The sequence below is a fragment of the Oryzias melastigma genome, linkage group LG19, assembly GCF_002922805.2.
Source record: "Oryzias melastigma strain HK-1 linkage group LG19, ASM292280v2, whole genome shotgun sequence".
In the NCBI taxonomy this organism is placed as follows: domain Eukaryota; kingdom Metazoa; phylum Chordata; class Actinopteri; order Beloniformes; family Adrianichthyidae; genus Oryzias; species Oryzias melastigma.
The window spans coordinates 15537999-15553926 of record NC_050530.1 but is presented as its reverse complement, the minus strand read 5'-3'; the positions used below and the strand labels follow the sequence as shown (position 1 = coordinate 15553926).

Genomic DNA, 15928 nt, shown 5'->3' with positions numbered 1-15928 from the left:
CTTAAGCAGAAACTAACAACAAAACTGGTAAAACTGAAGACAAACCACAGATGTGTACATTGGTAGAAGAAGCAAAAGTAAATGTGAGGCAGCAGGATTAAAGTCTCCCTTTGATAATTTTTATTTTTTTATTTTATCCCAAACAGTAGTCTTTTAATTATGATTATGCCATTATAGCCAAAAATCTTAAAAAAACAAAATTGCTGCAGAGCGGCAGTAGTTCATTAGATATTCACCTCTGAGATGTGGGAGGGACTGTTGGGGCAGAGCAACCCTGCCCCCTTTCCTCTCTCAGTTGCAGAGGGGAGTAGTTAATGCAGAGTAATTTGAATTTAAAAAAAAATCTCATAAATACATTTTTTGGATTAATCTTCTCCATAAATGTCCTCAGTCATCAGAAAAATGCCACAAGAACATGTTAAGAACACCAAAAACAAAATTTTCCTTGGATTGGATCTTTAAATGGATTGGTTTCTTGGAATTTCCAAACAGAGTCAATTCAATTTACACTCTCTGGCAGGGAATAAACTATTTCTAGAAGAAATAAACAAACAGAATTCTACTTCAGTCTCGGGAAGCTTTAGGACATGCTCACAGATGATTTTGTTAATGTTAGCCCCACATCGTAGGATGGATGTCAGTCATCGGTTGTGGTAACCAACAATTGTTACACAAAAGATTATGGTTTGACTTCGTGCCTTTCAAAGCCATTCACTTGGCAGCCTTAACCAGTCAGGAATGCATTCCTTCAACCTTTGCAGAAATGAATCCGAAAACGGAAATCTAAAGTTGTATGCAGAAATAAATATTATGAAATAAACTTCTGTTTTAGCTCTCAATACAAAACCAAATTTGAGGTTGACCCAGTCAGTGTGGGATAAAGTGAAGTAGAACAGACCAGAGTGGGTATCCATGCACTGAAAGATGATTTTATTGCTTGTCTGGAAAGTTTTTTTTTTTTTTTGCATGAGGTCAGCAATCATCACCCTCTCCATCTCCTCAAAGACCAATCCATCTTTTATGGAAAACCTGAAGTAGAGGCAGCAGTTTAGTAGAAATACCAGGACTTGCACACCCAGACTTCCTCCTGCCCCGCTCGGGGGACTCCAAGGTGAACCCAGGCCAGTGTAGTATGAAAAAAGTTGGGGACTGCTGTTTTGGGGGGATCTCCTCTCTGGAACGTGTGACCAATCACCCCATTCATTTAAGGCAATAATGAGTCTAATCTAGCTTTCCACTGGGAAAAAAAAATCTACAGTCATCGGCCACTTATTTAGGAACACCTATCATTCTCCTATGACCTCTGGCATCAACAATACATTTCTCCCCCAGAACTGTCACTGACTGGATATTTTCTCCTTTTCTGACCATTCTCTGCAAACCCTAGAGATGGTTGTAGGTGAAAACTGCAGTAGATTATCAGTCTATAAAATACTCAGACCAGCCCATTCTGACCCCAATAACCATGCCAAGTTCAAAGTCACTTCAATCACCTTTCTTTCCCATTATGGTGCTAGGTCTAAACTATAGCAGATTGTCTTGACCATGTCTACAAGCCATGCACTGAGTTAATAGACTGATTAGAAATTTGCATTAACGAGCAGTTAGACAGATGTACTACCTAATAAAGAGACAGATAAGAGTATACTTTAGAATAGGGATTAGCACTTGCTTGAAGCATAAGCAAAATTTTCTAATATTCTTGTTCCTGCTTGCAGAACTGTTGAATTAAACTTTATTTAAAAGACAAAATAATAAAATAACACAACTTCTCAAGCTAATTAAAACAAAATAGGGTAGGCCTACTGTCAAATATCACAATTCAACATTTTGCTAAGACCTAATTCAATTTGAGAAAAAAATGAAGATATATTTTTGATTGAAATATTTTCTAAATTTACATTCAATTTTCATAATAGCACTGCCATTTTTTTTATTGAGTCTTTGACATATGGGGTAGGCTATTAATTTAAGGTAGGCACATCTTAAGGCGTACATAGAGGTACATGCAAATGCAAGTTTAACAGATTAGTCCTACTCTAAAATAAAATCACAGAAACATTGAATATCATTTTTCAGTTAACAGCTCCCTAACCCAATGGACACAGACACATCTGTTAGATATCTACATGATGGATATTTTGATATAGATCTGCATTATGCATCCAACAGACACCAAATTCTTACAGGCCTATTGCACATTGCTGTTTAGACCACTAGTAGATTACTTTCCTACGCTTTGTGTTGGGTTACAGTCCCATCATTCCTGAGAGTTGTAAACAAGCCTTTCTTTTTCTGGTGGAGGGTTAGGGTTTGTTAAGTGTAGTAATACCATAAAAGGTGATTTTGTGTGGTTTAGAGGTCATCTTTCAAACTTTCAATAACGCAACAGAGGACTATATAGCATACAACTATTATTTTATTTTTCTTTTTTTTCTTTTTTTATTATTTTATTTTATTTTATTTTATTTTATTTCATTTCATTTCATTTCATTTCATTTCATTTCATTTCACTTCATTTCATTTCATTTCATTTCATCGCTTCGGAACACTTTCTGACGTTTCGTGTCCCGGAAGTACTTCTTGTCAGCCAGTGAGGTCAAAATGGCGGCGCGCTGCATGTAAAGGGGTCGTAACCGCAACCGGCTTTTTGCTTCGGGAACATGTATAAAACACCATGTAGACGGTTGTCAGGTTAGTCCAAAACGTGTGTTGTTTTGTCTAACGTGTTACATCGATTTAAAGCCCTTTTTCGTTTGCTTTTTCTTATTTACAAGCTCTGAAGCTAGTTGAAAGTTAGCTTAGCATGTAGCCTTCTGGTGAAACAGATCCGTGCTAACTTAGCCAAGTTATGACCTTAAATGTCAGGTATAAAAATAAGCTATTATCTAACTGTTTTATAATATAAAGGAAAATTAAACCATGTTTCACCCCATCTCCAAAACTATAGACACGTGTGGTCGCAGTAATTATATATTTTAGCATGATGGTGAGTAATTGATGCTAAAAACATTGAGACCCAGGAATACAAGCTATAAACGCACTGTGTTCTGGCAGAACACAGTGCGTTTATAGCTTGTATTCCTACCTTTGTTGCAAATATTCTGAAATGCGCAGTCAATGATGCGCTCAGTTGCATCAAAACCAGAATAGTGCACGAAATTACGTAAGCTAAATTATCTCACAATTCTATATTACAGAACTGAACACATCTGCACAACTTTCGATTTTTTTTTGCTCCTTTCAGCATTCCAAGTGTGTCTTTCATTCACAGCTCTTACATTATGCCAAATAGCGGGTTGGTTGATACATATAAAGAAATAAAATCCACTAAAAGAAGAAAGGTAACACAATTATCAGTTACCGCTTTCAGGTAAACAAAGATTTAAACTAATCAGTTATGCACAAAATAAAAACAATAGCCCAACTACCTTTTTCACGTAGGTTTGTAATTTTCAAGTAAAATGTAAAATGATGGTTTCAATTTTCTGATACCAACCAGAAAGCTTTGTATGATAGGTAGAAAATGTGATGTGAAGCCATGTTGTTCAAATATTAAAGACTCACTCTGAAGAAAATTATTTTTTTATCATGTTTTTTGTGGTATTTTTCAGACAATAAATTAAGCTTAAGTCAGATTTTTTTTTTTTTGTTTGTATTTCTTTATTCAAATTGTTGTGAATCGGGAGCAGATGAAAAATGCTGTTTAAAAAATAGCTTTTTTGTGACATAAAAATGCTCCATTGGGGAAGGGAATCTATGTACTTCTCCTATGTGTTTTTCTGAGTGTGCTCTCTTTCCCTGCTTTTTTTGTTCATCTATTTTTCTTGTCTTATTTTTGTCTTTAAATTGCATCATTGAACAGAACAAAAATGACCTTGTACTTGAATTTCGATTTTCCCGATTTGCCTCACAGGTTTTGTTGGAGTGCACGTGAAGCGAAAGCTGCTTCAAAATGCTCCTCAAAGTAACCAGAAGTTTAGCTGCCTCATCCAGCTGCATAGAAGAGACCCTTCAACCTGGCTGACGTATCAACATCTCAATTTCCTTAAGCGACAGGTAACATTATCTTCAATCCTGATCCATTTGACTTGAAACAACAATAATGTTTCTCTGAATAAAATGTATGTTGACCTTCTTCTACTCAGTTTTGTTTCTCATTTTAATCATTTTGCTTTGCTCTTGTTGGTTTTTCTTTCAGTATGTTACAAAAAATGGCAGTGAGCTCCACCAGCGTGCCATCCCCAAACAGACACACAGCATGAGCTTTGTGGATGAGAGAGACGACAGCCTTGAAACACAAGTGGAAAGAATACCAGCCATTAATCATCCCATCACAGATCCCGTCTCTCCGCCAGATTTTGTTGCCGTCAAGTCGCAGCCCGAAATCTCCTCTCCAAAACCGGCTGTAGATGAGAAGGCGGCTTCGCCTGAAAGGACGGCGTCTGAAACTGAAGCTCCTTCAGTGGAGCCGCCGCATATCTATGTTGAAACGGAGGAAGTGAGGCAGGCGCGGCTGGACAGACAGTGGAAGCAGCTGAAGCTCGATGTGTCGGAGTTACCGGATATCTACTCCAGACTTTCCAAAATCAAACTGACAGGTAGGATTCGTCATGGCTTTTGTTGTGAGTGTAACATAAATGGTTTTCCAAAAGGTCTGGTGTTTCATATGGACAAAATATTTCAGCAACTTGTCATTAACTGTCATGTCATTGAAGAATTCCACAAATCTGCATAATCTGCTAAACTTGTTTTAGAAAAACTGTTAAATGTAGAATTATGTTGATGGTGTCTCCCGGCTGAGAGTGTTGAAATACATTGATTTTTATTAGTAATTAATATCAAATAACCAAATTCATGAATTTATTTTCATTTGAACTAATGTGGATTTTTTAAGCAACATATTTTTTTCTATTTATTGCAAGAATTCATATTTTTTTAATTTAGTATTCCTGTTTTGGTCAGGTTGTCACTTTTATATAAAAGGACTTTTTAAAAGCAATTTTTTTTAAAGAAATGTAAAACATATTTATTTATTTGACCTGAAAATCAAATCCTGAACTCTGGAATTACAGTTAAATATATGCAATACTCTGGCTGTAATACCCAGTTTTAATTGGTGTGTCTTTGGGCAAGGCATTCAACCTGTATGACGGTAACCAACCTTGAGTTCTACACCCACTCTATGAGGAAATGTCGTCACTTTGAAGGAAAGTGCCAGTTGAATTTGAATATTTTTTGTCTGAATGAAAATTAATTTACGCTTATTTTGTTAGGGTCAATTAAAACATCTTTTTAACAGAAAGTTAACTGATGTAAAATTAAGAAACGTGTCTTGAAATCCCACTTAGATCACCTTTTGATCTATTTTCAAAGCGTCACCAGTGGTCTTTTAGTTTTGATTTTGCTGTTTTGTAGAGAAAATCAAAACATTTCTGTGCTTTCAAGGACATAGTTTCTGTAGAGCGGCAGGAGTTCATTAGAATTTGTCTCTGAATCATGGGTGAGACTGTTGTCACATAGCAGCCCCGCCCCCCTTTCCCTCCCCATTGTTGAGAGGTCTCTTTTTACGTATTATCTGGCTAACTTATAGCCCCTCACACCCCTCTGGCTAACATTAGCAGTGCCACAAAAATAGCGAGCAACGTTTCTAAAATGACGATGTTCCATTGGAGAACTGGAAGGTTAGCATTTGCTGCCACAAGTCTTAAAAACGATGTTTGTTGTTTTTTATTGTTGAAAAATGTTGATTCTATAAAGACAAAACTGACACAGATGTAACCCTGTGTTTGCATGAGGATGGTTAGATTAAGAATGGCTCCTCTGGAAAGTTTTTTTCCTGAATCTTCTACATCTTTGCTGAAGCCATTAAAATAAAACAATTCTGATGAAACCCCTAAGTTTGACATTTTTTTGCTTTTGATTTCAGCTCTGGTGGTTATAACTGCAGCTGCTGGTTTCTCAATGGCTCCCGTGCCCTTCGACCCCCTCAACTTTTTTGTGTCTTCTCTGGGAACAGGCCTTGCATCTTGTGCTGCCAACTCAATCAACCAGGTTGGTCATTTATCTGCATTCATGACTTTTAAAAGTAATGGAGAATATCTAAGAAAATGTGCACTACTTCCACTGTTTAGTTCAATTTTTTTGAAGTAATGGAATTTCTTGATTACTCTACTTTTATCTTGACTTGTTAGAAAATCAATTTAAGCCTGTAATTCTGCTCTACATGCTGCTTGTTGATGTGTTCCTTTTGTGTCAAATACCTGTAAACAGGGAATTATTTTCAAGAACCATCAGAAACCAGCAGCTCATCCTCTTGTTTAGCCGCTCATCATTCGTTTTGACCGGGCATGTGAAAAATGCATTAAGCTGACTGTAATACTGTCATTATTTCCCCGCTGAAAGCTTTGTTCCCGGTATAAACAAAGAAGCTCTTTAGTATAAGTACAGCCTCCATCTGCGTCCCGGTGTTGACATTCTACAAAGGAATTTGCTCTGTGACTTAAGGATTCTTTTATAATGGGCGACCTCTCCCTTAGCCTTGGCTTGAACTGTGCTTAGTGATGTTTTTGGCCTGTAATTTGGCATAGACCTTGATTACGCTAAAGTTTTGTGTCCTTGAGGCAGACCTCTCCCCCACCAGGAAAGAGGTTATACTAAAGTTTCTGTTTTATGCAATAGTGTCCCACAAAGTAGAGAATGAGGTTGTATATGTCCATGCTAACGTGTGCATGTTTATCTACTTTTATTTGTATTCCTGAGCTTAAATTACGCAAATGATCCAATTTTTTTCCATCTACACAATGGCCTGAAATGGTGTTCCTCTTCGTCTCACCCAGAGCAGGTGTGTAAATATACTGCAGATATTTGAAATATTCTCTGCTCTGTAAATGCCAAAGAGCAAAACTCAAACATTCACAAGAAATTCAGGCATTTAAGTGACCACAAGACAGCATGCGCTGACCAAGTATAGATGCACGCCAAAATTCTTGACCTTATCTTTCCTAATTCCAGCCCGAAAACCACATGAATAGAAAATATCATTTTTTTATTGAATTTTATAGTTATGACTGCAGCAGGGAGGAAAATTGTGTCTAAGAAAGAGTTGGTCAGAAGAATGCCGTCATTTGAAGCTTGATCATTTCTTTAAGTCTGGTCAAACGCTGGCAAATGCTTTTAACCCTTCAACACTGGAGCTTAACCTACGTTGTTGATGTTCTTTGAATTACCGTAATTGTGAAACCATTTACTTATAATCTAACAGGTTCTGAAGGTGAAAAAAACAGCCTTACACTGATATCCAACTCTTCACAGTAGTGAATCTGTAAATCCACTGATATTGACGCAGAGAAAGCAGTTTTGCACCATTAGCTACTCTACTAGTGAAAAAAATTCATGCATTTTCTATAGGTCATTCTTAGTAGGGTCATGGGGGTCACTATCCTTTCTGTACTTAAGCAGAACTGTATATGATAACTGGACTTTGTGAGTGTGATGTCACCCATGGAAAATGGCTAACTTCCAGCTTGACAGACGTCGACTGTAAATAGTGATTGGTCAAAAATCTGTCAACCTAATATTTCAAATGTTGAAAGTGATACAGCATACTTTCATTGAAGTCTTGCACTACAAAAATATATAATGAATAAAAAAATAGGATTAGCAAGAACAAGTTAAAAAATGTTATCAGAGCAAGAATGGTAATTCTGAAAAAATATAATTTGCTGTTATTTTCTCTATAGAAGTTTATGGGATTTTGGCCTCTTGGAACCAGCAGGAGGTCACTCAGTCCAATTCTCATACAGTCAACGGGTAGACTAGACCCTCCACAGGTTACCCATTAAATTCAATTTTCAGGGATACTTTTAAGCAATTCATTGTAATTGTACAAACATGTTTGTAATCTGTTGGAGGAGCCTTAAGCCTCGTTTCTACTGAACAGTCCGGTCTGGTAAGGAGTGGTATGGTACGGCCCAGTTAATTCTGGTGTTTTCATGGCACATGCATGGTATAGACCGCTGCTTTCTAATGTCACCATCACTTTCTGCCAATCAACTAGTGGCTTCAGCAGCTCCCCCCCAAACCGTCTCATTCCATTTTTCTATGGTCCTACAACGGATGGGGGCCCAAGAAGTACGGGTCAGTACTGTTTAATGGGTCCATTTAACAAAATAAAACACTCAAAACACCAAACCAGATGGCTCAGTGGAAACAAGGCTATAATGAACCCTCACATTTACAGAGAGAACATGCAAGTTGATCATAGAAAGGACCTGGTGAGAAATTCTAACCCTCATGGGGTCGACATGCTTTTTCAATATGAAATTATTATCTTTTTAAAATACACTTGTAATTGTAGTACTGATCTAAAATTACTTGAAGATTCATTTGCTTTAGGGTGGAAAGTCAAAAGCATCTTTCATACCAGATGGATTCTCTCTGCATTAGTCCCTTAAGCTTGTTCTCCCTCAAAGACTTCCGGTGTTTTAATGATATCAGCATACATGAACAGCAAAGTGGAACTTGTGGTGGAAAGTAGCATTGCATCTCAACAACCTAACAACCTTTGCAGTAAAGATTGAGTCCTTGTACGATTACCTGAATGTTTCCGTTTTGTCTGGACCTTAGTACCGATTACTAAAGGTGATAAACTTGAAGTAGCTTAAATTGTTTTGGGAAAAAAAGTAGAGTTCAATTAAAGAAAAACATTCCACCTTAAGATCCAGTGACAGGGACTTTTTCGTTTTACTTTGTTCTGCTTCATCCCTTCAAATAGTGGTGCCTAATCATAGGTGTGGTTAGATTCTGATCAAAGCTACAGGTCTTTTTTATCCAAATAATCAAGCGTACGGCTGTCAAACAAATCAAAGCACAGGAAGACTCGAGGTTGTTTCCTACGGGTTCTAGATCTCCAACCTAATCCTTTAATATTTGACATCAAAGAAGGCAGAACGTTGTACAAAAATGCAGCCACGCTACTTTTAAATTAGCTTGTGGAAAGAAAGATAATGTCTTGAAGCTGTTTCATTCTGCTTAGGAAATACCCAGAGGACAAACAGCAACGTGGTTTCTCACTAAAACTTGATTGTGCTCAAGAACTGACAGAAGGAAGTCACGCAGCAATTGTATGACACCCATTTTGAGTATATGCCAGTAAATAGACATGTCAAATCGGATTTATATTCAGATGTAGTGGTAATTTGAGCCTCCTTTTGAAACTGTTTTCAGTGTGATGTCTGTACTTGTTTGTTATGGATGTGCTTAAAGAGCAAAGAGAGGACTATATAGGTTTCTGTTTCTCTGGTATTTCTGGAATGGTTCTTGCTCCAGCCTTTGCTGGTGTTCCCGTTATCATCACTCTCTGGCCTGACCAGTGCTTTAGCTAATTGAATAATTGGGCCAGATGAAAGTTCGAGGCTGGAGCCTGAAAGACCCCCGGGAGGTCTGATGTTCCTCAAACTGTGGCAATGGGACCTGATTAAGCCTTTTGTTGTCACACGAGATCCGCTCAGCTGTTTTGACAGCATCTGTAGCGTAAGCCAACAATGTCTGTTTGCATGTGTTTTAATGAAAGATCAAACTGGCTTGTTGACAAAGGACTGAGTTTCTTCTGGGGGGCGGGGTAGCGTGCGTGCATGTGTGTCTTCTGTGGTGAAGCTGGCACGAAAATAGGAGCCCTGACAGGCCCTCAGACCTTCCCCTCCTCGGCTCTTCAAGCTTCTCTTTATCCTGTTCGGGGGAACATTTCCCTCACTCAGGCTTTCTGTTGGAATTTGTTTATTAATAAAGATGAAAACAGGGTTTGCAAGACAATACACCATAATCGTGTCTTTTATTACAAAGGACGACTCTTTTGGGGAACGTCACCCAAACTAAGTATGTATGCATTTGAAGTTATGTGTATACTTTTAGGCAGAGGGATATATGAGGTACAGTAGATGGTTTTTATTTTCTTAAAATGGGTTCATTTTACACAGCCTTGACAGCAGTGATTGCCACTGCTATTTTTCTTCTTCTTCTTCTTTAAGATTTTCGTGAGAGGATCGTTTGTTGTAACAAGATCTTCTAACTACTAAAACTCCATCAACCATCACACTCTTTCAAGAAAAACACCAGATTTGTCTGTTTCCAGTTAGGAGGCTACAACAAAAATGTGAAATTTTGAAGACTGTTTCTTATTAACGAAGTCCAGTTGTTGTGTTTAGGTGGATTTTTAGAGTTAGTAAAATTTTAGTAAAATTGTTCTCGCAAGATTTAGCAATTCAATCTGGATCTGAAATTAACATGAAAAAATTCATGTGCTATGTTTCAAACTAGTTCTGGGTGATATGACAATACATATCGTGTGGGCGATAGAAAAGTGTCTATTGTGCCATTTCTCTTCTATCTTTATTTTAATTTTATTGCTCAGCTTTTGTGCAAAACAAACCTAAACCTGTTGGGCACTTCACAATTTTTTTCCTCATTTATAACTTTTCAGTTTCATTTTACTTGAAAAAATGAAGTAAGAGAAAAGTAAGTAATTACATTTTTGTCTAAATTTTTTTCAATCAATATCAATATAAATCAATATATCAATATAATCAATATCATAATATGCATTTTTTTCCATATTACCTAGCACTATTTCAAACAATGAACAAAAATACAGAATTCTTTCAAGTAGATGTTGGATTAAATTTGATTCTGTGCTGAAAAATTATAATACACTAGTTCTTCCTGTAGTAGTACTATATTGTTCGCACATTGGATTATAAGGCATGTCATCATTGAATGGTCCATTTTTTAACTTTAGTCATAAATAAGACGCAGCAAAAATGTCGAAGCGGTACAAATTTCGTCAATCTTGCTCCAGGCTTTTTCTTTCGCAGCTCTATTCCGATATATGAAGGACTTGGTGTTATAGAATTCTGGCCGGGCACAAGCCGCAATTTTTTATTTCTCTTCCATAATCATTTTTTTTTAACCAGTTCCATGTCTTGTTGAGGACGCTGCACAAACATCACTTCCAAACCCGAGTCCATGAATGGTCAAAGTTCTACTGGTTTAACTTTTGATCCGCCCAATCACTGCACATATACGTAGACCCCCAAAATAAACTTTAAAAATTGCATACGGACACATGGATGCCAGAGTTTTGAGTGCGGAAGCCTGAAATGCGGACATACATGCGTTTACACAGACTTTTCATTGAAAGCTTTCGCTCGAAAGTGCGTGTCCAATCACGGTGTGGTCTTAGAATTACACATTACTCGTTAGAGTAGTCATAATACCTTTAACTCTTTACCTTTTTGCAACACGTAAAAAACAGGCATATATGGCTAAAAGAAATTATACTGTGGCTACGCTAACTCCTAACCTTGTTAGTAGCACATAAAAAACAGTCAAACATGGCTACACAAAAGCTGTGTCAGCGTATTCACAGTAACACACAACCTTGTTTTGAAAGAGCGCCGTGTACTTCTAAAAATTGCTTCAACATCAGTAAATACAACCAGATTTAATCCATATTTACAATGAAAACTGTTATTTTTTTTTTAAAAATTAAGGCCCCGTAGTGCAGAAAATGTGGTACCTTATTGATCTCAGTGTTTGTCTTTGAAAATATTAACTAGTGCTTTTGTTTTGAAGTGAAAGGTCAGACATTTGAGTGTTCATAAAACGGATGGTTTTAAAAGAAAAGGAAATCCCTTTTTTTCCTGCAGATGTTGGGCTTAAGATCTTGTTTTCCACTGGCTTAGTTAAAACAAAAGAGCAGGTTGATCTTTGACATGAACGCTTCTCATCTTTTCATTTGATGGTCTCCACCAAGCTGTTCATATACGGCCTCAGAGAAAGGATGGACATTCTTCCTGTGAATGCCTTGCAAAGACGGCACATAAAAGGACTCAATTAGTGTCTCTTTTCAGTGCTGGATTAAAATGAATATTTAACTAGACAGGCCTGTTTAATAGTTAATTTCTTTAAAGCCGTTGGTCTTTGTCATCTGCGGGGTGCCAATTCTTTTTAAAACGGCACAAATGGAGATCTTGTTGTCTCACTGGAGAGACAGATGCTTTGGTCTGATAAATGAATGAATTGGAAAATCCACCTATTTGTGACCCTCAGGGAAATGAGAGTGAAGCAAATTAAGGTATTTAACAAAGCGTTGGGTTAACAAGAGGTTATTTTGAATGGACTGTATTTTTGGACCATAAAGCACTCCGGATTATAAGATACACTGTTAATTCTTTAGAAAAATTAGGGATTTTAAGTGTGCCTTATGGTCCAAAAATACAATTATCACTTTTATCGGACTTTGGTATTAGTTGGTCTTGTTTGTGTGGAAAATATTAGCTCTGTTGGGAAAAAATGGTGTACATTTGAAGTTGCACAGCATTTTGAGAGTTTCTAGTGTCTGTAACTGAATAACTTGATTTGATTTAGCCAATAGATTTGTACTTGCAACCTTATGCTATCCTAGGGATTCGTTCATCTTCTTGTCCGCTTTGTCCCTTTCGGGGTCGCAGGGGTGCCAAAGCCTAACCTGACTACTGATGGGCAAAGGAAGGGTTTACCCTGGACAGGTCGCCAGTCTGTCATATGGCATGTTTGCATTAAAAGTGGGGTCATCTTGACCCCATAAGACGGCGCGCTGAACTTTTTTTTTTGCAAAGATTTTTTATCTTCACTGATGTCTGTGGCAGATATAAAATCCTGTCCACCTTTTTTCCATGTTAGGGATCCCACATCAATATAAGGGTGGGGTCATCTGGACCCCATAAAAACTATTGAACTATGAAACATTGATCATGATATGAATAATATTGAATCCAATTTTCCATCAAGTCATCAACCACATGATACGGCCCGATTTCCAATCTAGCGATTGGATCGGGATATCCTTACTTTTTCCTTGTTCTCAGAAAACAACAAAATACTCCCAAGTAAAACAGATCACGGATTGTTTTATTCAAGCCAAATCTCCCTTTAAATAATCAACATTTTCTTGATTTTACCTGTACCGATTGATTGCCATAGTTTTTCTTTGGTAAAATACCTGACTAATAAAAGTTTGAATCAAAAATTCAAGAATCGGTGAATGCATGTCTTAATTGTTAGATATGCATAAGAACTACTGACAAAACATTACATCCCGATACATTTTTTTTCCCTTTACGTCTTGTCAAAAAATAAAAAGTGCACTTATGTCTTAGGCAAGACAGAAGAAAGAAGCAATTTTTTTTTTTTGCACCTTGGTCGTCATCTTTTGTGAAGCCCACACCCAAGAATTACTCTAAAGCTAACATACCAACCATCTCTTTGAGCTGTCAGTACCAGTTTGCCTTTGAGAATACATGAAACATGACTGAGTGATGGGCAGGTGAAGCACCCCTACATGGTTAACCTTTAGTTCTTGACAAAACGGTGTAATTACAGCCAACAATAACCAGCCAGCCAAGATGGACTCCAGCAAAGAAGACTCCACTCACCTCAATGGTGACTGGTGTCTTTGCAGTTTTTTTCATGAACATAGTTCTAGTTGTTTGTTTTTAAAAATGTATTACTTACTTTTTTGGCACAACTCTATTAACTGGCCCTACATAAAGCCATTGTCTAAAATATTTTGTGTGTATTTATTTCACTGTTCTGTCAACGCGTAGACCTGGCTGTTCCGCTTTATGGCGTGTCACCAACGGGAGCGTTCAAAGTATCGAGCAGTGTTGAAATGCTTTCATGTCTCCGGGACAAATACTCTCAAGTCTCACTGGGGCAGACTGTGGACTGTAATGAGGGGTTGTCAAACATGTGTTGTTCCAGTTCTTTGTAGAGGTAAACACTTGCCTGGTAGGAGTTAGAGGTTTGCATGCCTGTGCCATGGCTGTCATGTTGGAGAATATTGAAACGGCTCAGTCCTGATTATTTTTAACAGTAAAAAAGGAATAGTTCTGCAATGGCAATGGAAATTTTTACGTAAAGCAAATATTATCCAGATTAAGATTTGGGGAAAGGGGTTTTTTGACCAAATTTATTGTAAATAGTTGTAGTGCCGTCTGTAGCTTATGGGTTTGTGGGTAATACTTTGGCTTTCCTGTTTTGAATATCTTGATCTTAACTTAAAACAACAGTAAAATACGTTAGAATAAGTCAAATCAGAATACGGTGGTGTTTCACTATATAGCCGTTCACTTTTCGTGGATTTTTTTTGTACAATTTAGTGCAGTGCATTGTGTTCTGATTGGTTGCAGACCATCATTAATCAATTTCCCTGTGCTGTGTCTCCACAGCAGAACCTGTTCAGTTTGAGAAATCTTAACAAGTCTTCTATCACAAGCAGATCTTTGTTTTTATTCTATGATATTGAACATATTTTTTTTACAAAGGTTTGAACTCTTAATTGAAATGCGAGAAAAATATATGAATATATATATATATATATAAAAAATATATAAAAATATATATAAATTATCCTACTTTGCGAATTTCACCTATCACTGGTTATTTCTAGGGCGTAACTTCCGCAATAAATAAGGAACCTCAACATAGAACATTTAAGTTTTCTCCCTTGAGACTGGTAATGTTTTTTCTTTTTTTTTTGAATATATCTTTTCCTTAACGCTGGGGTTTGCTCTCTCTGTAGCCAGAAGCTAGTGGAAACCCTCTTTTTAAAGCTAAGATCCGTTGATAATCGCTAAAAGCAGCCCTGTTTTTGGCGGTCCCCTGAGCCAACCCTACATGCTAATTTGATTCAATCTGAGAAGCTTTGGGGGCAAGGGCATCAATGCTGGAAAACAAAGTGGTTACCAACATTTACCAAGTCTTTCCCCAAGCTCTGGGTGTGCCTTACATGCTAAAACCGCGGTTTAACACCGGTTTCTTTATGTTGTGCTAATTTTTTTTTTCCTCCAGACACTAAAGTAGTTCTAGTATTTTCTCATTTCTTTGTAAAGGTTTAGAGTGTGGAATTCATGAATCTTTCTTTACTTACAGATGAGTTCCAAATCTTGAATATCCTTTCATCTTGATGTAAACAGTGATTGTTCTCACTCAACCCACGCTAGACCCTGTAAATGTATCTGCCAGTGCTCTTTTTGCCGGCAGCAATCATTCTTTGGTATATCTTTCAGTATCGCTCATTTTCAGTCTTTTCCCATACAAAAGGGCGTTTTAAATTCAATGCTTCTGTCCATCTTAATGTTCCTTCCATCGTCCACATATTTGTCTGTAACGTCCTCATTTCCCCCCAACTTTGACTGATGTGAATAGTTTTCTTCTCTTGGAGTTCAAGGCTCCTCCGGGCTTCAGGCTAAAAGCCCGTTCTTGAAAGTATGCATCCCATTACACCTTGTCTATTGAAGAAATGTCCTCGGAGATCACTATTGTTAGATACTCTCAATCAGCTGAGCATTGTGAAGACATTACATTATTACCAGGCACTTGAAATTGAAACCAGCTGTCACTCTCCACGCTCCGCCGTTTCAGTTTTTGTGCCGAAGCGTTTAGCTCCTCCACATATTTCAAATTTTGAAAGGTCTCGTCTCCAATGGCTATTATTCAGGCTGTTTCTTGTGATTTCTAACTGCCACCCACATCTTCAGTTCTTTATTATCTAATCACAAAGCCTGTCTTGAACAGCTGAAGAATGCCACATAGGAGATTTAGCATACCAAAAAGGTCTGGTTTTGTACGACCGTGGATGGCCTTTCAGTTTTTTGTCATAACAGTCTCATTTTAAACTGTGAACAACCTTGGGAGCTTTTTCCTCCTGACTGGCATAACCTTCTCAAGTAGTTCCAGCAATACGTATTTGTTATTAACGTGTAATTATCAGCCATGTTCCTGGTGCTTTTTAGTTCCCTCCATCGCTTCAATTCAACATCTTAGTTGTTCTTTCCTTGTTCTTTTGTGCGTACGATATCTTGCTTGTATTGTGTTGACTTGTTGGTTC

At 37.4% G+C, this 15928-nt stretch overlaps 1 protein-coding gene across 2 annotated transcripts in view; it reads left to right on the top strand.

Moving 5' to 3' along the window:
- Positions 1-2292: 2292 nt before the first annotated feature.
- LOC112154035 (protoheme IX farnesyltransferase, mitochondrial) overlaps positions 2293-15928 on the top strand; it is a 29465-nt gene continuing 15829 nt past the window's right edge. Inside the window, exons 1-4 of one of the 2 annotated variants that reach the window (XM_036217292.1) lie at positions 2293-2694; positions 3917-4059; positions 4202-4601; positions 5930-6054. In XM_036217292.1, coding sequence (XP_036073185.1) covers positions 2664-2694; positions 3917-4059; positions 4202-4601; positions 5930-6054 — 699 coding nt within the window. In that variant the 5' untranslated portion in view covers positions 2293-2663. The remainder of the gene's footprint in view (positions 2695-3916; positions 4060-4201; positions 4602-5929; positions 6055-15928) is intronic. The other variant, XM_024284619.2, reaches the window with a different exon arrangement.